Below are 24,708 nucleotides of genomic sequence, written 5' to 3'. Positions count from 1 at the left end.
CCAAGTGGATATGAGTAGTCTGTGATGTGGCTTGGAGTCGTACTTTAAACAAAGTTTATATTCTGATATATATGACGGAAACACAAGATTATAAGCGCGACCTACAAAGATAAAACTACGGCCATTCTGGCAACGACATGTACACTGAAATGGCAGTCACCTGCCCTCTATAAAGGGTAGGCTTTTGCTTGTGGGTTTTTTTCCACGCTTGAGGACGAGTAGCTACATTGTAACTGAGTTGCGTAGTTCACAGAAGCCCCATGTTTTCGCCGAACCAAGAGGAGCACTGCGCCCCCACGAAAGAGCCAGTGAAGTACGGAGAGCTGGTGGTTTTGGGGTGAGTTGGAAACATTAAATCACTAGCACTCCACTGGCGACTTCAAACAATTAAGCAATCCACGAGCAAGATTTTCACTGCCCATTCGTTGATGTAGCGATAGCTAGGCTACATTAAAGTGACTTCTTTTCATGTATAATTATATAATTTAAACATAGGCTTTTTAGATGCCTAAAATATGCCATCACACAAAGTGAAGAGTAGTTTTTTCTTCCAAACTATGTGTAATAAATATTATGTTTGTAGGTTAGTGAAAAATTGCAAATGAAATGATTGTTTACTGTTAAAGAACAGTTTGGTTGCGTCAATTGAGAACCGTGCGAAGTATGCTAGCTAACACCGCCACACACATTATCAGATTAAGTAGCCTACGTGTGCATAAATCTATTTCCTGCATCGCCTATTCTGTAAATGTAAAATACATTTCGGACAAATCAATTGCTGCTTTCATGGAGTATTTTGCAACGTTGAGACCAACTTACAGGAGCTCGTGAGCGGTGGGGGAGGGGAGCAGAGGAAAAGTATAGCTTCTGGCTTTGGTGATTGTGTTCATCGCTTTTCCTCTTAATGTCGGGGAATGTAAGCTACCATTGATAAGTCAGATAGGAAATGTACTTTTTTGAACTGCCTCATCCATGGGTAAAGATGGGGGGCAATGTGCGGCCGCCGGACTCGGAAGTATCCTAAGTTTTTACAAAGTCGTGATGGCTGGACACCACTGCTGATGTGGATGGGAACATACTGCCCTTTAATTTCCTGACCCAAACATTACCGAGTCTCGGTGTAGCTACGGAAAAAGGCTAATCTCCTCCAAATAGCAGAGGCAGTCGCGCAGAAAATTCCAAATTGTCCAAGGCCCCGTTTCCTGCACGGGACCGCTTTTAATTGCCCTTTGTTTTTTTCACGAGATCAATCGTGTGAAAGTTATGGCAGCTAGCTGCTAGGCTACATTAAAAAACAGCATCCGTATGTTTGTATAGCCGATGCTGGAGTCTTATAGTAGCCTATTCTGTTGCTTCATGATACATTCCCATTAAAATGTTTAACTAGGCTTAAAATGGTGGAGGAGAATAACGCGCAGTTTTTCCAATCGACACCTCTGCTATGAACTGTTCGTGAAATTCGATAGGACGAACTAATGCCGCGCCTAATTACCTAGAGATATAAATGGAGGTATTCTGTGGAGTTTTTCTGTCGTTGAGTTCTGGTAGGGCTACTTTCCCTCCGGCAGTGATCCTTTGGTTACTTCCCCCACAATGAGCCAGGGGACTTGGAAGTTACTTATCCCGCCCTCACTAGTCGCTCACGCCTTAGATCTTTAACAATGCCGTCAGTAAAATATTACCAGTACGCGTTCTGTTCCGTGAAACTTTACAGCTGCGCATATACTGTTGCATAACCGATACTTTTTTAAAAATGTTTTTTTGTAGACAACTTGGCGTAGTATCCAAATAACACTTCTTCATTTAGGGCTTAATTTGTCAGTGTATGGGTTCGAATAATCCTCCGCCTCTATAATACATATTCACAGAAAGAGCGTAGGCTATATGGCACGCTCGTGTTGAAGCACACATTTGTTGTTTTTCTTCCACTCACTGTTTGTATTATGAAAATGAAAGCCTTTATTAAAACGTAAGGAATACTGAAGTAACCGCTGGAACGATGCCCAAGGTGATTGCGTTAGGTAGCGCTAGGTTCTTCCTGTTTGACACCAGCATATTGGGTAGACGCGTCACCTTACTAACCCTAGGATGGTTCACTTTTTTTTTTGCAAGTGAAAACAATAGATTTTCTTGTGTGCATACTGAAGTTTCCCTTTTCTGCGGTTGGTAAACTACACATGACCACACAAGAATGCCTGCAAATGACATGTTTTTATCCTTTTAAAATAAAATGGCATACTGCACCATATTCAAAACTATATATAAATATATAATTGTATTTTTTTTTGTACCAGTGTTTGTTTCCCCTTTTCTTTGATAGGACTAAATACTGTTGTCTTGATGCTGTGTCATTACATGCTCAGCAAGAACCAACACAAGACTATTTGGTTGCATTTTTGACACGTTTCCTTTCCTTTCCTTTCCTCAAAATGCAATTTGAAGTTAAGTAATGATCTTGCATCTAGTGTTATTTCAGTGTCCAGTCAGTGCAACATTAGTGCTTTCAGACTTCCCTAAAAGATCTTAGTTTCAGAATCAAGCATAGCTTTTTTCTGTGCCGTCATTGTTTTATAGGCTCGGTCTGAAATATTAATAGGGGTGTATGAAGTAATGCATCGCTGATTTCCCTGGCATCTGATGCTCCCTGAACGTCTTGCGCAGAGCATCAGCTAAAAGCATTCGGGACCAGGTGCATGTAAAAGATTTATATGTACACTTTCCTCTGCCTTCCCTCCCACACCTGCACGTGTACATGTACAACACTCGGAATCACACAACAGGAAGAGTGTTAGCCGGTCTCCGCGCAGGGTCGGTTTCGCTGGAAGTTGCGCACGGGTCGGTCGAACCCAGTGCCCTGAAACCCGCCCTCGGTCATGTTGACCGGGGGCGCTGTGAGCAATGGTGCCAGTCTCTCGTTCCCGCTTGTGCGGCTGCTTCCCCGGCCAGGTGCGCTGTCGTGTCCCTGGCACGGGGAAGCAGGCGGTGTGGGCACAGGAGAGGGGGTATCATGGGCACAGGGGATGGGGTCCGGGCTATGAAAGGCAGTATTGATCAGGGCGCAGTAGCTCCATCTCCCCGGCTCCCTCTGTCCATTGTGTCTGCGGGACAGGACCTAACGATTGTGCATTGTGCGCCTCCTCGAACAAGACCTCTCTGTTGGGGAGGTGTGTCGTAGACGTCACAGGTTGGCCGTCCCCGACGCCAGGACCGCCGTCTCCTCGGGCCTGGCTGGGGACTTGTGGAATCTTTCTTTCTTTTCTTTTCTTTTGCTAAAAAAACATCTGCTCCCATTCTCCATCAGAAATGTTAAAATAATGTTGCAATAATTTTAAAACGGGCCATTGGAAATTGACCTTGGTGATGAGGCATTTTTCAAGGGGCTACTTTAAATGGCGACAACAAAATGAGCATCCGCCCATCTGACAGTCAGATTAAAGCAATACAGATACAAATGCATGCGAACAAAGAAGAAACTTTGGCAAACTGGGATGAATTGCAAATCTCTAAATTCCATGCTGAAGCGGTCCCAGTGACTGGAATCTGAAATGGGAGCGGGAGGGGACTTGCCCAACATGATCTACGATCATGGACAACCAGTAATGACTTTAAAATCCAGGGGCTCAGTAACCTGGTAATGTAACCCCCCTGGTTCTGTGCACTTCCCTCTGCAGACTTCAGGATTCCCTTTGAAGTGATTTGCAGCCATGTTAATAAATGGGGACAAGGAGACTAATGTTAGAATGTGTGTGGTGGAATTTCAAAAGTAAATTTGAACATTTTTGTCAACATTTGCTTGATCTGTTTTTGAAAATTTGTTGTTTAATGAGTGATGCCGGTTATTCCACTGGATGATCAACTAATTTGTCACTTTTCGTGATGCGTGAAGTAGGGCCGATTTTGTTATTCTGGGGAAGTTGCTCCGCCATCTTTCTGGGTTACAACCTAGCAACTTGATGTTTAATGTCGGTGTGAACAGTGCCATAACATTGGATCTAATGCACAAACCTCTTATTGTTTTGCAGAGACAGTCCAGCTACGGTGTTCTTTACTAGCCTACTGGTGGAAAAAATAAACTGCACCAAATATTTTATACATTACTTTTGCTACACAGAACATGTTCACACTATCATGCATCCACCTTGTCTTTCTATGCAATAGCTTCTAAAGTTCCTGTAGTTGTACATGCTGTCGTGCACATTGACATGAGTTGTTCGCTTTTATAATAAAACGTTTTCTTCATTAGCAAGCTTCTTAATGTGTGTTTGCTTCTCTGATTTAGTAAACCAAAGCCACAAAATCATACCTTGTTTGGCCTGCCTTGGGTATGCTCTTGACTTATGTCCATCCCAGCATAGCTCTTTTTGACCATTTCACAATTACTGGCACGTTCATATCTGAATGCTATCAGCCTGTTAAAATAAGAGTCGCTGGTTGTTTAAACAAAGAGGCGCCACCATTGTTGCTGGAAAGCAACGGTGTTCAGTGTTGCATGTGTGAACTTGCCGTGGAGAAATGCATTTGCAGGTGATGCTGGCTCTGCTTGAGTGTGAATGAGTGCACTGGAGAAGTTTAGTGCTTCAGCAGCTGTGCTATTTATGTGGGTGCCACAGCACAGTCTTCATAAGCATGATTAGCGCTTCCATATTGCGGGTAAAAATGAAGTGGTGTTTAAAGAAATTCACAGATTAATTAAAATCAACTTGTAGATATGTGTGGGTGGCTTTGCTACTTTAAATAGCAGTTAATCTTGTAGCAAATGTAAAAAAAGAGAATTGACCCTGGTCCTTGTACTGATTTGACTGCCTGTGGCATTATCATTGTTCCTCCAGGTTTGGACTTGTAACTGTGATGAAGATCAAACTCATATTTAACCTGTTTAGGACAAATTCCCTTCTACTTTAATTCTTTAGTTTAGGATGCTAGCTTACTTACTCTTGTCTATGTGATAGATGGCAACGGATGGGCACAATCACCATGAAATGAAATTAAAACACAATTACTGCTCAAGATGTCAGTCCTCTGATTTATTGTGCAGACCTAAACTGTGGACTGTTAATAAAGACCAATGTCTGACTTTGATCTGGGGAAGACACCTGCATTCAATGTGTCATCCTGAGCTACTGTAAGTTATACTGAAAGTAATACAATGGGCAAGCAGTTGCGCTGTATAGAGTTCACTGGTTTTGCCTCTAGCTAATGTTTGCATGGTTCCCCCTTTACAGTAGAAAAGGGGATTGAGCTTTACTCTTTGAAGAGTGGGTTTTTTGGAATGTTTTTTCAAAAATGTTACAGTGTTCAGTTAAGAACATTCTCATCACACATTGTTGGTCTTGTGCCTTCAAGGTTTAATTAAGGTCCCCATCCCAGCCAAAGCATCTGAGGATGGTCTCACTTGATTTCTATCTCAATCCATCTTGTCTATTTGACTCTATTTGGTCTCTTTCAGCAAAACCCTATCTGTCTCTCTCTGTCTTTTATTCTCCCTCTCTCTGTGTGAGAGGTGGAGTTGAGTGGAGAGGAAAACAAAAGGTCGCTCCCCCAAGTGAAGTTTGGATGCTCCACCCAGTGACAGAACTCCCACTTAGGTAAACAGAGAACACACTGTTGTCAAGCGACCTTAATGCACCCGTGGCTCTGCTGCTGAGGAATGCGTTCTGAGGTCCCTCTAATCCGTAGGACAGGAAGACAGAGGAGGCGCATTGTGTCTGTCGAGACGGCTTCATCGGGCTGTTAATGATTCATTAAGTCCGGGTTGCGTAACCGGCATAATATTAGAACTGTGCGACTGTGCAACAAAAGTTATCATGGGATTACTCCCGTTGTCTGTCTGAGCGGGCACGTCGGTGAAAACATGCGCTCCCTCGTGAGCTTGTGCTGCAAAACACTTCCATGTTCCCGAACAGGCTTCTGGCTATGTACGGCTAAAGTGTGCCGCACTATCTGTGGGCACTGGGGCAGTGCTTGGTGACTATATGACGAACCCACACAACAATGGGAACAAAAACCACGTTTATATCTCATGTCATCTTATCCTCTGTGATCTTCCGCCTGGCTTTCAGTCTTTTGTCTTTTTTTTTTGTGGACATTATCCTTTGGCCAGAGCTCAACATACATTTCCTGCCCCCCCTCCACCCCATCCTGGCTCCATTTGTCCTTTTTGAAGATACCCACCACCTCGTCACACGCAGTTCTTCTGTGTGAGGCCAGCTCTCTGTCTGAAGCCGGCCGCCGGGTCCCGTGTTATTTCCCAAGATTACCCTCTGACTGGACGGGATTTGTGGAGACGAGGCCTCTCCCTGCCTGAACTCTCCCTGCCTGAACTCTCCCTGTTTTCCCTTCCGTTTGCTGGGATTTCCGTCTGAAGTCCCGCTGAGGGATTGCGCCGAGGTGCAGGCCTGATTAGCCGGGGCATTATTTTAGCTTATCTGGAGAGGTTTCCACCAGATTAACGCTGTCCTGGCTGGGGGCCGCAGAGGGCCGAGGGACCCGAGAGAGGAGCAGAGGTGAAGCGTAGAAGAGCTAATCCTCCATCTGCGGCAAAGGCAGGATGCTGAGCAAGCAGCTGAAATCCGCTGTCCGTCTGATCCGGGTCACAGAGAAAGGGACTACAATTATCCAGAGAAGAGATTGAGGAGGATTTCCTCATCAACAGGAAGCGAGTGGTCTGGCGGATTCTGAGACTTCCTGTTTTTTGCGGAGGGGAAAGGCTTCATAGCACATGACCTAGAACATGGATTTTGCACTGAAAAACATTGAATGTGCATTTCACGCTTGTGCATGTCATGTCAACTTTCTGAAAGCGCCAGAAGCCTCGTGTTTACTTTGCTGCATGTGTAGCACTGCTGTGGGCTCAATTTGATTAAGTCCGTTCACTGAAAGAAAACAATGCACATTTTTTTATGTTTTACTATGCAGGTGTGTATCAGGACTTCAGAAATTAAGTGTGAATGTACAGGCAAATATATCACAATTGAGCAAAGTTCAAGGGTCTCCCGGACAGCTTGTACAGATAAAGCAGTTGACCTTGGTGAATCACCCCAATGTTCTGGAATCCATCGCTGACTTCGCCAGGCTGACTGTGTCCCAGAGTTCCTGTGGCGAATCATAACTGGCCATTGCGTCACTCTGGGAGGGAGTTTCCGTTCTCACGGTTCCCCCACGTCATTACACAGGCTGTTCCTCTGGTGGATTGAGTACCTGCCGTTCGTGACCTGCTGTATAACTCCTGCACAATGGCTGCACAGATTAGCTAGTGTACCGCAGAGTGAAAAGGCGCACAAACTGGAATACATACATGCTACTTTCCACTGAATTCATTTGGTGGGCTGAAAAATAAGTTTGGGGATTCCGGATTAGGAGAAAAGTAAAAGATGCGATCGAAAGTTGTTCCAAAATATGTTTTATTTGGAGGATTATAGCAGGGAAAATATTCAAAGTGAAGCTTAACCTTCACCGCAAACCTGCTTTTAAATTAAAATCAGTTGCGCTATTTTTTTCCTGCAGAAGCTGGCAAAAATATTAAATGAATTGCTTTACGAATTTCCATTAACAGCATACTCGGCACTATATAACCACAAAAGCAGAGCTGCTGTAAAGTACATTTGATTCGTTTTGATAACCTTGTTAGCGTTTATTTTTAACAGCTAAATATGAAGGAAATCATTTTCTATTTTTGTATTGTGCATCTTGATTCCTGATGCCTAATTTGGTTTTGGTTGGCTTTCTTTCAGAAGGATTTGCTTGTGGAAATCATGTACACCATGTGTCATGTAGTGAGACAAATCTTTCATCATGATTCAAAATGATACAAAACCGCTAGTTTCCATTGGTGGTCGCCCAGTGGGTAAACTTCAGCAATCACAAACTCAATTTTTGCCAGCAAAATTGGTGTTCCCCCTCAATGTTCAAAATGGTTGTCTTCAACTTTTCATGCATCCAGTCTTAATTTCACTGCTTTTGTCATACTGCAAAGGAGCAGTTAGAGATCACTGGGTAGATTGATTGCCAAGTCCAAAGTAGGTGTAGTCCCCCAACCCGATTGCTGGAACAAGGATCCTGCAGCTAGAATTCAGGTTCCACCTGCTTTCCTGTGAGGCGGAGCGAGAAGTACACAGTGACACGTTTCTTCTTGCAGCTGTGTAGCTAACTGCAATTGAAAGTGTGCACTTAGCTGTTGCACTACCAGGCATCAAAACATTTGAGGCATCGATTCCATTAACAAGAGATAAGCAAGGATGGAATGGAGGAAAGGAAATATAAAAGGTAATTCTGTTTGAAGAACAAAAAAAAAACCTTGCTCTTCGGTTGATTAGCTTGAGATGAGTATTGAATAGATTATTTATCATGTGATTAGTGAGCTTGAAAATTCTGACCTAAAATAGCTTTTCTTTAAAGTTTACAAATGCACGCTTTGTCCGCTCAGTTTCTGTTCTGTTTGGCTGGAACGGCAGTGCGTCTTATATGAACAGTGAGGTACTGTTTCTGCAATCAGGGTTTTAGACGCAGGCAGTGGGAACCTTCTAGAAAATGATTTAATTGTTACAAACTGAGCACTTCTCTCTGGAGGGGTCGAATAGAGATGCCTCTGTCCATTAAAAGCCAACGGGCTGACATTTTCTATGAGAGTAACTACCTTTCCACTCTCTGTAGTTGAGGGTTGTCTGTTAAAAATGCTTCTCTGTAACCTTGTAGAAGCAGCCAGGAAAAGGGCTGGAAAAAGGTAAACAGTTCTGAGAACGCCGTTAGAAAAAACATTTCCTCCTTTTTTGGCGGCCCATGGCTCTGGTGTCCCCGTTTCCGGTTTCTACAGTAAAACCACCCCAACTGGGACCGTGTGCCCCTCAGTCCGGCCAAGGGGTGGACAGGATGCCCAGTTGGAATACTCTAGGTACTCTTGAATTGGTCGGTTGTGGAGAGAGACAGAAGCTCCACCATAGGATCATCTTCAGTTGTGCAAAAATACAAGCGCAAGGCCCAATAGCCACAGGCCCAGTCTAAGAAGTCATTTGTAGTCCTTTCCTAAACCCTTCTCTCTGGATGGAGAAGAAAAGGCGTTGTGTTTGCCGGAGCAGGGGCGTGTATTAGAGGGGTGCAACGATAACAGAAGGACGGCCGCTCTTGGATGGGGGCAAAGGCATGGGGTTGTCCCAGCTGTACAAGACAGCTGGTGGGTGTAGATTTTTGGTCTCCTGCCCTAGGACGTTGGTTATCTCCTCACAACACCGGTCGCTTTATGCAGCAGACTCGGGGATTTAATTCGGGGGAGTACGGGGGGGCTATTAAAAAATAGACCGTCTCCCACACAAACTGATGGGAGGGAACGTGCTCCGGATCCACATGGCAGAAAATGGAGAAATCTTTTGTTCTAAACCCGGACTGTTTTTAGAGCCCTCTGGCTGTTAGTCTGGAGGCAGAGAAAGTTGGGAGGGGGTTTGTTACTCATCTCATTAGTGCCTATGTGCTTGGGGCAGTAAAGGAGAAGGCTGGGCTCCTGCTAAGAGAGCAGTTTAGGCTCTTTTCGCAGTTCAGCCTGCAGAGAGACACCCACTGTAATGCCAATTTTCCACTGCCCCGGTGCAGCCGGGCTGGCTCTGTGTCTGTGCAGATGTACATTATATTTTTATGGTTGTGCTAAACCAGTTGGCTCTGCCTTCTAGGATTACTTTTGTTTTATATTTCACTTTCTTTTTTTGTCAGGGGCCACATTGGGTTTTTAATGTAAATGACATCATATTATGTACTAATGTCATTTGAAAATATCTAAGCTAACTAAAGGCCTCTGTCCCTGGGCATGTATAACCATAAAATACATTAGCAGAGAAATGGTACTTTGCACGAGGAATGGTACTTTGAGGAGACACCAGAAAAAGCAGTGAAATCACTCTTCATTTGATCTGCATACGTGACAGCTTTGGGTGGAACAGTCAACCAAATCACTACCCTAAATGAGGTGCCGTTCCAGCATACTGCTTATTGCAGTAAACCTGCAGAACTAATAATGAAGTCCAGTTCATACAGAAAATCTGCAGTCCAAGCCTGATTAAGTACGCTTTGGTCGTCCCAGTCTAGGTTGACGGCAGAATGCTTATACAGCTACATTAGCTTGGTTGCGGGAAGCGCAGTGAAACAGCAAGCGTGCTGGACCCAGTCAGCCGGCATTGCCTCTAGCGCATCCTAGCCTTGTTCCAGCTCTGCAGTGTCTGAGAGTTATAGGGAAGGCAGGCAAGACCAACATCTCGCCTGAGAGGATAAGCTGCAGGAGACCCTGAGACCTGCAGAGAGGACTGTTTCTAGAAGGTTCTTCCACGATTAGCCCACAGGGTTATTCCCTGAGTGCCCCTTTCTCAGTAAATGGTGAGAAATCAATATGACAGGGCCCCACACTAAATCATGTCCCCTGGTGAACGGGCCATGTGTGCTTTGTGACAGGGATTCCAGAATCATGGGATCACTTCACAGAAACCCCAGCAGGATCCGAAGACTGGCTTTTCCCAAGGCTTGTGGCCTGGCTTGTATTTGATAGCTAACTGCAACATGTACATTACAATGTTTGCTGTTCTGTTTCAACTGTGCCAACTGAATAACAAACATCGTCTGTCTCTGCATTGTTTGTTGGTTTCTGTACATGTTCCATATGAATAATTGCAGAAATAAGCAAAACAAACCAAAAAAAATAAAAGTCGGAGGAAGACGTTTTATGTACAGCTTACCATGCAGACGAGCCGGCGCCCGATCAACCAGTAGGGATTTGCTGGGGAATGATAAAACGCAGATCCCTGCAAACTGAATCCTCCCTAACCCTGGGCGACGTTCCTGATGATTACGCGTCGCCCCTGCGGGGCTACCAGCCGCTCGCCAGTGTAGGTTTGATCATGAACAGTGAGCCTATCCCTGCACTAGAATGAGTGCCTGAGCCAAAGGAGCCACCAGCAGCCCATACAGCACTGATACGGTTACGGCTAATCTCGTATCTGAGGGCATGATTGTAATATGGACAGAACCTGCACTGTGTTGTGGCCAGGTCACGTCCTGTGAGTAGCCTGACATTACATTACAATCACTTTGCAGACGCTCTTATCCAGAGCAACGTACAGGAATGGAGAACATCAGTGCAACTCAGCAATACAAAAATGTGATATCGCCAGGAAGGCACTGAGGGCCATCAATAAGCAATAAGTAAAACGTTACTCTAACAAGCCACAATTCGTATTATAACTAAAAACTGTACTATGAGACAGAAACAATATTTTTACACAGCTGTAACTATAACATTAGTCAAAGCAAAAATTCCCCAGGATTCAGGGGAGCAATGGTGGAATATGACTGGACCACCTGCCACCACATTCTTTCCAGAACATTCTCTGGTACAGGGCACTCTTTTTGGGAACGCGCTGTCTTGTCCTGGAGGGGGGCATTAAAAAGGCTTATTTAATAATGCGCTATAATGCTGTGCTAATGGGGCAAAGCACAGAGGTCAGCAGTAAAATAATTATTTTTTGTTTGATTAGCAGTTGTGCTTTAGCACTTAAAAATTCCTGAACAAAGACTTGTGCGGTAAAGCAAAAAAAAAAAAACTTCAAATAAACATTTGAAGGTTTAGGGTATCATTGTATTGCCAGTACTAACATAACACATTTTCATGTATTGTATTAATTTATCTCTTCCGTTGCATTTGACCCAAATGGAAGTGATAAGAGTTCATACACAGAAGCCGGCCTGGTGTGATATAACCTCCTAAGACCCGGCAATTCATTTTTGTTCCCTGGTGGAGACACAAATCTGTAGTCTTAATCTGAAGAACCATATATTCTACTATGCTGAAAACCTACACCACAAATGGATATAAAATAAAAAAAATGGAATGAGTAATCTTTTTGAAAATATTTTCCCTTCAACATATTTTTGCCATCCAAGATGCATGTATTATGTCAAATAAAATTAAAACACTTAAAATGTTTTTTCTGCCAGGTCTCAAGAGGATAGCACTGGCGTACTGTTCTAGATTTTTCTATTTGGCTCATGGATGCCTCTTAACTCAAGTGCCTCTTTATGATGTCTGGCTAGTCGGCTTCATGATTATCTATGATCATTCACCATGATTCCAAGCAGCCCCCCTGTCTGTTTGAAGTGCCCCCGGGATAAGAGATCCAGGCTCGGCTGGCGTATTGTTTTACAACAAGGTGCTCTTTATGAGCGGCACCATGGTCGGGGGCTCGTAAAAAGGGGCTCATCTGAAGAGAGCGGGGGGATCAGTGTTAACGGTCAGTCCGCTGATCCCTCTGATCCTTGTTTTCTTTAGGGAGTGGAAATCTCTGCTTTTCTCATTAACCAGCCTTTTTTTGCCCCCCCCCCCCCCCGGGGTGGGGGCAGGGGCCCGGGGGAGAGGGTAGAGGGTAGAGGGGTGGGGGTGGGGTTAGGCGTAGGGGTAGGGTGTGGTTGGGGCCCCCCTGTGGAGAGATGGCTCCACATGGCGCCACTCTCTGGGCCCGTCTCAGGACACATTCAGGCGCTGGTGTGACGATTCGGTATGAAAGTAAACAGACTGTGAGGGGGAGAGACGCTTGAATATTTCATAACGCGTGCGCTCGCACGTGAGCCGAAGGAGAGCAGCCTGCTTCCGAGACGTCGGGGCCAGCGCTACGGCACTCGCGAGACGTCATCCGCCTTTCCTTTTATTTCCTCCTCTCTTCCTTCCTCCTTGTTCTTCGTCTCGTTCGTGCCGTTGGCCATTGTTCTCAGCACAACCACGGGCTCGTAAACGACACGTTTCCGTGTGAAATACCGCTTTGTTTTGGCGCCAGGCAGCACCTCCCGATATTAGCTGTCCCCCAAAATTAATTATTGTCCGCGTTACGACAGCGCTTACGACTGTATTGTTGCACTTGTTGTGCGGCCTTTGTGCTGTCAAAGGGAGAACAAACTTATATGGAGCAGTTAAATTATGCTGACTGATGTAGCTGGTGAATGAATGTGAACGGTAGCCCTTGGTACTCAGTCCCTGTCCATTACAGCTGTGGACTGGGGATAGAAACCAAGGCCTGTAACCAGAAAGTTACAGGTTAATTTCCTAGGTCGGTTCATGGGCATTTCACTGTTTTTTCCAAAGATCTCAATCTAATGGCTTTGAGTAAATATCCTGTTGTACAAGTGGATAGTATACGGAATGTAAGCTGTCTGTTCGGTCACCCTGGATAAGAGTGCAATTTAGGCAAATAATTTATATTAGAATTCTCCTGGGAAACCCTCCCGTTGGGTGCCTGTGCTGGAATTCGTATTCATTCCAGTGCGGTTTGTTGTCCTGCTGTCTGAATGCTGCTGTGCTCTTAACTGCTTGAGAACTAACCTCGTTATTCCTTACAGGAGGGCATACAATAGAGAGGTTGTGTTGTATTTGTAGAAGAGGGGTGTGGAGAAGTGTTGTAAAGGAAAAGCATACGTTGTTCCACGCTGAGATAATGATGGCCGTCTCTTCTCTCTCCGGCAGGTACAATGGATCCCTGCCCAATGGTGACCGGGGTCGAAGGAAAAGCCGCTTCGCTCTGTACCGGAGGGCCAAGGCCAACGGTGTCAAGCCCAGCACCGTACACATCCTCAACTCTCCGCAGGCTAGCAAGGTAACCACCGTACACATCCTCAACTCTCCGCAGGCTAGCAAGGTAACCACCGTGCACATCCTCAACTCTCTACAGGCTAGCATGACCACTGTGTGGGCGAGTCCCCAGCCCCTGCTGACCAGAAGGGACGGTTATCAAACCCCCAGAATGGCTTTAAATCTCTAGGGGAAGAGAGGGTTTGGAGGCCTCGCAGTGAGAGGGGAGCTCCAGAGGGGTTAACCAGTCCTCTCGGTTTGTTCCTCAGTCTCCCCTAGCCAAGAACAAAGCCCAGAACAGAACAAGACGTTGGTCTTCTGGCATTCCTTTATTTTGGTAGCTTAGCAATGCCGCAAACATGCAAGGGCCTGTTTACTTTAGCATTTCTTGGAGAGATGCGTTTCACAATGCCGTTCCCTTTTTCTTCGCCCCCCTCCCTCTCTCTCCCTGAATTCTGCTTCCCATTCCTGATAAAGCGCACTCCTCCGCTCCTGCCCGTAATAAACGCTAACTCCTCACGCCTCTTCCCAGTGGGTGGTGTGTTGTGGGGGCGGAGTGGGAGTGCAAGTGCGAGAGGTTGGTGCGAACTCAAACTCGTGCTGCCGTCTCCTCGCAGGATGTGGCTCGGAGGAGTGAGCGCAAGCTGTGCTGTGACTCACACGGTGATGAACGGGGAGCCGGCTTGCACAAGGGGTCACCGCCCCAGAGAGAGAGGGAGTTACCGGTCCCTGGTCTCACCGCCGTGCCCTCGTCTGTACACTGGAGGAACGCTGTCCCGTGACCAGCCGAAGGCTGCTGTCTGCGTTCGGATGTATTGGGTTGCGAGAAGACTGCAATTGGCGTGAAGGCCCTGCTCACACATGACTCAAGAAGCCGTGATGAGTTAACACACTCTCGACAGCTCGGGGTAAAAATAGAGAGGCAGAGCCGCCATCCTGGGGACCACCTGGCAGATGTTAAGTGAACAGTGGGAAATGGGACATGTTGCTCATGAGGGGGACAGCAGTGTGCACCTCTTCTCCCTGAATGTCCTGAGGGGCTGGAGCTCCACACTCTTCAGGCGCTCACGTGGGCTTTCTTTTTTTGGCCGGGCTGGAAGCCGGAAAGGTTTCTTCTGGCTTGCGTGTATGGCTCGGATGCGGCGGTTGTAGCGAGCGTAGGAGTTGTGAAAGTGCGATCAGATGGAGAAAGTGTCTGAAACTTGCCGTGAAAGATGGTGGAAGCCCAGTGAAGGCCTCCTCCACAGGTCTCGCTTATTGACCACTGATCCTTCTAGGGGGAGGAAGAAAAAGTCACATCCAAAATATGAGATCCGTGTTTCTTAATGATTCCCTGCCCACGGATGTCTAGTTTTGGACTCATTTTGAAGGAAATGTTGCAATTTTCTGCCATTTTCCATTGAGGAGTGGTGGCGAGTCATGCCCATTACAACAGTCCCCACTGAGAGAGAACTGCAGGCAGAACTTTGACTCTCCTCTCTCTACCAGCTCTGGAGTCCCTGATCTCCCTTTTCTCTCTGCCTTTCTCTCTCTTCTTTTCTTCTGTTTGACTTCTGTCTTTGCGAGTCCCCCTTGCCAACAATTGGAGATTCTTGTTCTTCAATTCAAATCCGTTCTCTGTTCCTCTTGACTACTGTACTCCACCTCTTTGCCTTTTCTTTCACTTTATATATACACACACACACACACACTCTGTCTCTCTCTCTCTCTCTCTCTCTCTCTCTCTCTGTTCTCTTCCCCTCTCTCTCACTCTCCTCTCCCCCCACCTCCTGGGGTTGTGACCCTCTTTCTTCTGATTGGAGGCAGGAGTTAGCAGTGTTGCTAGGCAGGTTTTCGCGGGTGGCAATTCCAGGGGGATGCGAGGGGGGAGGTAGTGCTGAAAGTGGGTTACATTGGGCCTGTCAGAGAGACTGCAGTTCTGAGTGCTATTCAATCAGAAACCCCAAAAAAGTTCCAGGCATTCTCCATAGCACAAAATCATGTAATGTCTGTAATTTATTTTTTTAATGCAGTTTTGCAGATTTATTCAGTGCCTGTCCCAAACATTTGTTTTTTGGAAAATGTTGGTACATAAATGTTGCCGAATTAGTCGGTTAGCTTTTTGCTAGCTGTTTGTTCCGATTACTTTCAGCACTTTTGATTCAAGCAGGCTAGCGAAAAAGGTAGTTACTGTTAATAAAGAACTTATTTCTATTACTTTTCAGTGCTTGTTTGTGGGTACACGGAAAGCCAGGCGTCTTGTTCTTTATGCTTATGCTGCAGGTTTGATAACGTCATTTCCATAAGTGACTTAATCTTCCTGTGATATAGAAAATTCTCTTTGCGTCACTGTGTTGTCCACACATCAAAGTTTCATTGAGTTGTTTGGAATTTACTGCACAAACTCGGTGGCAGCCCGGTGTAGAGGTTTTCAGAGTGGCAATTGGTGAGTGATGTGGGAGGAAGTTGTGTTCTGGTGCCTCCGGTACAGTCCCTTCTCAGCCCAACCCATTTAATCGAGAGTAAAATCGAACCTTTGACATGCATATGTGGACACACACACGCTAGTCAGCCTCATTAAAGAGTTGTTGTGCATGCAGAGAGGAAGAGGATGTGAGGTGAGGGGAAGGCCAGGCTTTGGCACTTGCGGTTACAGCAAAGATGTTTGTTAGGAAAGCAGAAACCCTTCCCGCTGCCACCGGTCCTCCCAGAAGGCCCTCGTCAGTGCCTTTCTCGCACGGGAAGCTGTGCCGACCAGGGCGAACCGTGTTTGGGTTTTTTCTTCAGCTGTGAAATGCTTGGGTGTATTTTGGTCCAAGGGGTTTTTGGGAAATGGGAGGGGAGTGTTGCCGTTGGCCCGCGTTCCTCCCCGCAGCTGTGGAGAGGAGGCCGAAAATAGCCGCTCTTTTTGGAGGATTGGTCCTCGTTTCGTTGCCCTGGTAGAGTCTGTTTGCTCCAACTTGTCCTTCCCACGCTGGTGTCCAGCGGCTCTCCTGCCTCCCAGATGCTCCCTCTGAGCCGTGCGATCCGCCAGGCTTTCCCCCACACATGTCCCTGAGTGTTAATGAGGTGGCCGCCTGATCTACTCCACCAGGCCTCGCAGTTCTTTCTCTAAAATATTAGGTAGACCTGTCCACCAGCTTGATTCTGAAGATATTTAATCAGCCTATCATCTGGCAGCAACTAAATACATAAAAACATGCAGACGTGCTCAATAGGTTCAGCTGCTGTTAAGAAGAAGTGTCATCTAAGTGACTTGGAATGATTAACCACACATTACAACAGTGGTATGCAGAAGAGCTTCATGCTGCCTGGCACTGGCTTTGAGTGTCCAGTCTGGCCCTTGGTCTTGAAGAAGTGAGGTATAGGGCATTGAAGTGGTGCTCTGTGCGGTACATACTATCCCCACCCCATGGTTGTGGTCCTTCAGCCTCCCACGGTTTGTTCTTCCACAATGTCCTGCTTTCACAAAGCCTGGGGAAAGCGTGGCTTTTAGCCCATTTGCCGTGGTGAATTATGTCACCAGGGACCTGCGAGGGGATTGGCTGGTCCCCGCACATGCTGTGTCCGGGCAGAGAGAACGTCCTCTTCGCCTCTTGCTGGTCACGTGACCGCCGTTCGTGTGGTCTTCCAACTCAACTTGGGGCCTCCCGTCTCACACAGAAACCATAGGGTCAGCTATATCCACACCAGCCGCTTTAGAGCTGCTAAGTGGGGAAACGTGTTCGGCAGGAGCGGTAGGTCCCATTCCAACCCCTATGGGGATCTTGTAAAGCGGTGGCGGGGATTAAAGTATCGCTGTGACATGGGGGTCTTGGGAACACTGAACGTGTGACGTAGCAAAGAGTAATCTGGGCTGTCTTTGATTACACTTCTGTTACACTGCAGGCATCGGGGCAAAGACTGGTCTAGTGTGAGTCAGGGGAGGGGAGGTGCCTTCCGGTGTGGGGGAGGAGCCAGGCCCCTGGGGCGGAGTCGTAGCAGTAAAGAGAGCATTGTGACATCGTCTGAGGAGGGGCTTTGTCGGACACTCGGCCCAGAGTGCAGTTTGAGGTGGGGGTGCGCGCTTTCTTAACGACGCGCAGCTGAGCCAAACTGTTAAACCCCCCCCCCCCACACACACACACGCACATTTTGATCCAAATGCAGGCCACTCTCCACCATCTGCCTCCTCCCCTCCCCCTCTCTACCCCAGTCTGTGAGGGAGAAAAATGGGGTCCTTGTGCAGCGCCGTCGCCCCCACCAGTCTCCCGGTCCCCGCTAGATGAATATCGCCCAGCAGTGTTATCTGAGCAGTCACACAGCTCTCTGTTTCTCCCACTCTCTTTAGTTCTTTTTCTCCCTCTCTCTCTCTCTCTCTCCCCCTCTCTTTCTCTGCCAGCTGCACGGTCTCACAAACGTGACCCACTTTCTCTCCGTCGTGCCAGGCGCTCTCGTCATGCAGATGTGGGCAAAAAATGTAAAGCGGCGATTAGAGCGTGTGACGCGCCACAGAGCGGCGAGCTCTGCTTTTATTCAGCTCCGGGGCCTTTTTTTAACCGAGACCGAGAGGCGGCTTCTGCCCTGCACCCCTGAGCGCGGAGGGAGCCACTGGCACTACAAAGGACCGCTTTGAAGAACGCAACACGTCGCAGTTTTACTTATTGCCTTCATAATCTTCCCTCTCTGTTCCTCCCGCAGCGTTCCTGGTTAGGTTCTGCTTTTCTGTTGTGGTTTTAATGGAGGTTTCGCCTTCCCCACCCGGGCGACGCAATCGCTGGGCTCAGCTCTGATTTTTAGTCAGAGGCTCTCGGCGTCAGAGCAGAGGGTGACCTGGGTCAGCTGATGTTGTGAGGAGGGCAGACGGCAGTCATGAGATACTTCTCCCCTGTCTCCCCCCACCCCCTCGCCCGCAAAGCCCAGTTCTGCGTTTCTAACTCAAAAACGCCGGTCACCTGACAACCAAAGCCTGCGCAAGTCCGGCTAAGCCGATTCCAGGAAAGCCTTTGTGTTCTAAACCATAAAAAACGGCTTATGCTAAATGATACCGTTTTCTACAGAATTCATTTTGTGTCATGTGGCTCCTGCCCAGACCGGTACCATGCTGGAGGAAGGCTATACACAGCATGACACATTTCTTTGATTCTTGGCAAACTTTAAGATGATGGGGAATTTCATTTTCAGGCAGACTGTGTAGCTGGTATAATTGTCCTGGAAATGACAGGCTACTAGTATTTTGGTGGCTAGTGTCCCCACGTCTGTGTTGAGAGATGCAGCTGGTCTAAACATTGATAATTAACTTTGGCTGTGGTTTTCTACGGTCTGTCTAAACCCCCTTTCATTGTTATTCTAAGCTCAGCATAACAATGAACTGTCAACAGTCCTTTTGTAGATTCTTTTAAGATGTTGATATTTTACTGATCTAGTGTGTCGAATGGATGAGCCCCATGTTTGGACTATGTCAGCGCTGACTGTGGCCAGCAGCCCCGCCGGTGTGACTCCGTATCATCCCACTGTTGGTTAATTAGAACCAGTGCTTCTCCTGTTGAGCTCTGCTGCACATCTTCCTCAGACTTGGGTCTGTGTAAAGCCCAACTTGCAAACTGTTGCATGATAAGAAGTAGCGACAGACATCAAGTTCTTTAGAGGAGAGCGCAAGCTTATATATTTATAAAATATATTTTCTCTCCTAATTTCTTAACAACCTGACTGACCTGCTGTCAGTCTGCAATCTGCATCATAGCCATTTTCGTATGTAGTTCTAAGAAACATTTGCATGCTGGGAATGTGAGTTTGGTTCAGAAAATGTGTATCTTTAGGGCAGCGAATGGGGAGCAGTTAACTAAGGCGACAACAAACAAATGTCCCGTTTCACGCCAAAGTGCTGCGTCAAGAAGGTGATTGGTCAGAACACAAGGCACAAAATCAAAGCTATGCAAATGCAAACAGATTGTAAAAATTGATTGCTCTTTTGTTGTGTGTAAGCTAAACAATCCTATCCTGAGTACCACACATTTGCAAATATTTAAGTAGCTGTGTTTAAGCAAATGTAAAGTTAAGATTGTCACGCAAATCCCTTTCTGATATTTCTTACTTTATTCAGGAGAGGTACTTTCATTGTTTTGAAATCTTGGTCATTTTCTGCCACATTGTCACCCCAGCTAGCTCATTATCGGAAGTGTCTTGAGTTAGCAAGTTTCAGACACCATTTATGAGGCTACATTCTTTACATTCTCCATTTGCTCAGTAAACAGTCTTATCTTGCCTGATTTACATATATAGTACTTTCTGCATTTTGTCCGTTTATAAAGCTGGATATTAACCATTAGGTATCTTGATTCATCAGGTTTTTAGTCTGATTTGTAAAAGTCCCAATAAATCATGGAAATGGATTCTTAAACTCCCTACACTTACAAGTTTTCCAGAATTGAACTTTTGATTGAAAATATGGAAGATCTTTATGGCGTTTACTTTTTTAATTACTTACTTGCATCTTAATTACTGAATTATTTAATGAAGTCTGAATCAACAAAATGCTGTGCATCAGCAATGTGGATACACAAGCTATTTGACTACCCATTTGGCCAGATAGCTACTGGTTCAATATCTGCAGTGTAGTATAATAGGCAAGGAGCTGGACCTGATTTTCATATGGTGTCGTGTGAATTTGAATCAAATTCCTGCTAATATTTGTCAGAAATAATTTTAAGGTCTGCGGTACTGTTTTTAATCTGGACAATGTAGTGTTGATGCTTCGCCAACCAATGTTTTCATGACACTAGCTAGCTGCAGCTTCCTGTTGGGTTGCGAGAAGCGCAGTCTACTGAAAATGTATTTCCCCCTCTGAAACGGGTGGTTTTGAGAGTCACGTCAGCAGAGGTGTCATGAAAACAAATAGGTGAGTTCTCACTGCCGTCTCTTGTTTCAGGCGGTGAGCTGCAGAGGGCAGCACAGCATCTCCTACACTCTCTCCCGGAACCAGACGGTGGTGGTGGAGTACTGCCATGACAAAGACACTGACATGTTCCAGGTAAAAGAGCAGCATCTAATACCAAACTCTCACTACACCAACCAACTCTGCTAGTCCGACAACGTGAAGTAACCTGTGCATAATGTGGTCCAAACCTCTCGATTTGAATAGGGCAAGCCTGCAACACAAAGGTTTATGGTATTACGGAGGAATTATCTGTCTGCCCAATCTGGGATTATTTCTATCTGAGCTAGAGAGTGTTTTTTCCAGTGCGCTGCCGCCCCCTGACCTGGGGAACGCATGTGAAGTGTGCCTCTGGCACTAATCTAAATCTACAAAGGAAAAAGCAGCATTGTCCTGTTACTGCCCTGGGCACCTGCCGCTTATTTAACATGGCACATGTTCACAGCCTCAAAGTCAAGTCTGTATTCAGATACTTGATTTACACATGTGTCTACAGGACTGTTGGGAAAGCGTATTAAGTGTAATTAGACCGTGCGGCAAGATTTAAAGGGGAAATAGGCCTGTCTATGCTGCTACATAGTATGCATTTCAAAATCATCCTCTTGAGTCTTAAAATTTTTCTTCTTTCTCGTGACACCTTACTCATTTGTCAGTGTATAAATGTCTTAACATTCTAAAAAATGATATTTAAATTGAAGCATGTGTTTAAGCCACACATTCATAATTCAGTGGCCTGGTTTGGCCCAGTGTTTGCTGTGACTGAGTCCTGCAACACAACGTGTGATTGGCTGTAATTTTCCACAGGAAGGGTAAACCACCCTCCTCACTCCCTATCGACTACCTGGTCGATTGAACACCTGCAAACTTCCTTTGTTGTCCGCTCCAGGTGCATGGTCCTCTTGCACTGCTAGCAGCTAGACCGCGACAGCTCGCAAAGTGAGAAATGATAGGTCTGCAGGCTTCGCGGACACATCAGAGGGTGTACACGCTAATCCCTGTATATGGCGATTGAGAGAACAATGTGTCTGTTCATGTCAGATCGGGAGGTCCACGGAGAGCCCCATCGACTTTGTGGTGACGGACACGGTTTCGGGGAGCCAGGGGGGCGAGGAGACCCCCATCACGCAGAGCACCATCTCCCGCTTCGCCTGCAGGGTGGTCTGCGAGCGCAACCCGCCGTTCACGGCCCGAATCTACGCAGCCGGCTTCGACTCCTCCAAAAACATCTTCCTGGGGGTGAGTGCGATTCGCATCCTTTCACGAGCTTGGCCTTTGGGGTTGAGCTCCCTGAAGGCGTTCAGGAATAGCTACAAAGTCAGATTCGAGACCACTTCTGCCTCTTATGTCATCTGTTTACCCCCTTCCAGGAAAAAGCAGCCAAGTGGAAGAACCCGGATGGTCACATGGACGGGCTGACGACCAATGGCGTGCTGGTGATGCACCCGAGGGGCGGGTTCACGGAAGAGTCCAAGCCTGGCGTGTGGAGGGAGATCTCCGTGTGTGGGGACGTCTACACCTTGAGGGAGACCCGCTCTGCACAGACCCGTGGCAAGCTGGTGAGTATGGCTGCTGGGGCCCAGGTGGAACGTTTCATTGTCTCCAAGTCGAGAATTGTTTTGCTGACAAATGAGACAATTGTAGAAATTGGTGATTCCCATACCATTGTTGGTTTTGTTAATCACATGTATTTGCACATGGGTCAGTGCAAGCAATGGAATAGAAACTGAGCATACCTTTTGGTTGTATATGTAGAAATTCCTGTTATTTAGTTACACTACTTAGGCATGATTTTAAGACACATATTTAAAAGCTATTGCAAGCTAGTCCTGAAAATTTTTTTTCTCATAATACATAATGGTAATACCTTTTGGACAAATCCATAGTTCCTTATTGATCTCATAATGCATAATGGAAAACAGACCAACAAGGCTTTCTACTCTGGTGGAATGTATGTTTACAGCCAATGCTGGTGGTGTTAACAAACTGTGTAAGTGTGTCAGCTAGTTCCCCTAAAACAGGGTGTTCGATACCATCTAGTGTTTAGGTAAACGAAGCACTAGGGACACTTTAGCAGTCGTAAAACGGCAAGCATTGTTGGGCTGAATGGCCTGTTATCCTCATTGTTATGTTATGTTACCTAATTTCCAAATGAAAAAAAGATTGAATGTGCACGAATATACCCGTCAGACCGTTGGAGAGGTATAAAGTGGAACCAGGAGCCACTGAGTAAAATAGCAAATGTTATTGCCTCTGGGAGAGTAAATGTAGTTTCCCTACTCAACAAGGACTCCTGAAAGAGCTGACCCCTACCCCCTACTCACAGCAGGAGAGGGGGCACTTATTTAGTAACAATGCTATAAAACCTGCTTTCTGTTTTACTGGTAAAATCCCCCACAGATTGTCTGTTTTGTGTGGAAAAAAGGGAAATTAAACGGTCGTATTTGTCCCTTGAGTGAACCCTTGCGAGGAGCATTTATCCCAGCAGTGAGTGTCACTCCTTCAGTGCCTTGAAGCATGGAATGTGAATACGCAGCTTTTCCTTCCTGAACAGCTTACACTGAACATAAGAAGGCCACAGGTTGAACTGCGCGATGGCGTAATGTGTGCTTTTCATCTCCGAGTATTGTGTTCTTTCTTTTATTCCTTTTGTCCTTATGCCTTCGCTCGATAGGTGAACAGTTCAGAAGTAGTGCCTGAAGCTTGAAATGCATATGATAACTGTTCCATTTTTTTTTTTTTTTGCAAATGAATACAATGCCTGCACTGTGATATTTGCAAATGCAACAACCGTATGTGGAAGTTGTACTAATGGATTTACTTTGCATTTACTGTGTAAAGTTTGCGTTGGGTGTGCACACGTATAAAGTTTGATAACTCATAACGACAAAGTGAAAACGTGTTTTTATAAATTTTTGAAAATGTATTGAATCCGTTAAATCCAAAACTGAAAGGGGTCTTAATACTTTCTGAAATCACTGTACACACACCACAGAAATGTCTCTGCACCGGCAAACTTTATAACGTGTCCACACCCAACGCAAACATTACAGCACTGTGTGAGTGCTTTGAGGGGCCCTGCTGACCTCTGCACCGCCCCCTGCAGGTGGACAGCGAGAGCAACGTGCTGCAGGACGGCTCCCTGGTGGATCTGTGCGGAGCCACCCTGCTGTGGCGCACGGCCGACGGGCTCTTCCACACGCCCACCCAGAAGCACCTGGAGGCGCTGCGTCAGGAGATCAACGCCGCCCGGCCTCAGTGCCCCGTGGGCCTCAACACGCTGGCCTTCCCCAGCATGCAGCGTAGCCGCGCCCTCAGCTCGCTGGAGGACAAGCAGCCCTGGGTCTACCTGGCCTGCGGCCACGTGCACGGCTACCACAACTGGGGCCACCGCTCGGAGCAGGAGCCCAACGCACAGCGGGAGTGTCCCATGTGCCGGGCGGTGGGGCCCTACGTGCCCCTGTGGCTGGGCTGCGAGCCGGCCTTCTACGTGGACACGGGCGCGCCCACCCACGCCTTCGTGCCCTGCGGACACGTCTGCTCTGAGAAGTCGGCCAAGTACTGGGCCGAGATCCCGCTGCCCCACGGCACCCACGCCTTCCACGCCGCCTGCCCCTTCTGCGCCTCCCCACTCAGCCTGACGCAGGGCTGCGCCAAGCTCATCTTCCAGGGGCCCATCGACTGAGGCCGGGGGCCCCTGGGCCGGGCCGGGTGGGGTGGGGTGGAGAGGGGTGGGAGCACTGTGAAGCTCAAGCTTAGATTTTCGCGAACTTGTCGTTTTTGTCGTCGTTCTTTTAACGCGCCTCGGGGGAGGCGTGACCCGGCGTGACCGTGCTTCTCAGCGCGGCTGCCCCGGTGGACCGCTGCGAGGCCGACCGCAGGTCTGTGGAACCGGCCCGTGTCAACCGGTTCAATCTCTCGCGTATGGTGTGCGTCTTCAGATCCTGAGGACCGTGGGGGTGTAGAGGACCTCCCTTAAACTTTAGATGTTGGCTGCTGGCCCCCCCCCCCCTCACTCGCATACTCTCCATTCCAGAGCTTCCACCACCGTCCGCTCTCACAGAACCCATCAGGCCTGCGGCAGACCCGGGGCGAGGGAACGCTTCCTCATCTGGGACGCCTTTTTTTAACCGTCGGGCAGAGCTTTTTAAACCCAGTTTAGTGTCCAGAGCATTTTTTTTGTTTTTTTTGAGTTCCTCACATTACTCACATAGAAAGGCTAACGTAGCGC

General features: G+C 47.0%; 1 protein-coding gene across 4 annotated transcripts; it reads left to right on the top strand.

Annotated features, from left to right (window-relative positions):
* peli2 (pellino E3 ubiquitin protein ligase family member 2) lies at positions 1–24,162 on the top strand. Of its 4 annotated transcripts, none has more exons than XM_061254108.1 (7): positions 1–337; positions 13,484–13,613; positions 20,475–20,576; positions 21,519–21,716; positions 21,848–22,036; positions 22,878–22,964; positions 23,584–24,162. In XM_061254108.1, exons 1-7 carry the CDS (start codon positions 261–263, stop codon positions 24,160–24,162), a joined length of 1,362 nt encoding a protein of 453 aa, XP_061110092.1. In that variant the 5' UTR covers positions 1–260. The 4 variants fall into 4 exon arrangements, with proteins under 4 accessions (XP_061110092.1, XP_061110086.1, XP_061110111.1 ...); XM_061254102.1 differs by having other exon boundaries at positions 13,484–13,655; XM_061254127.1 differs by lacking the exon at positions 22,878–22,964.
* Positions 24,163–24,708: the final 546 nt, after the last annotated feature.

Source organism: Conger conger, chromosome 1 (assembly GCF_963514075.1).
Source record: "Conger conger chromosome 1, fConCon1.1, whole genome shotgun sequence".
Lineage (NCBI taxonomy): Eukaryota > Metazoa > Chordata > Actinopteri > Anguilliformes > Congridae > Conger > Conger conger.
The sequence above is the reverse complement of the archived record's forward strand: the minus strand, read 5'-3'. Positions and strand labels throughout refer to the sequence as shown.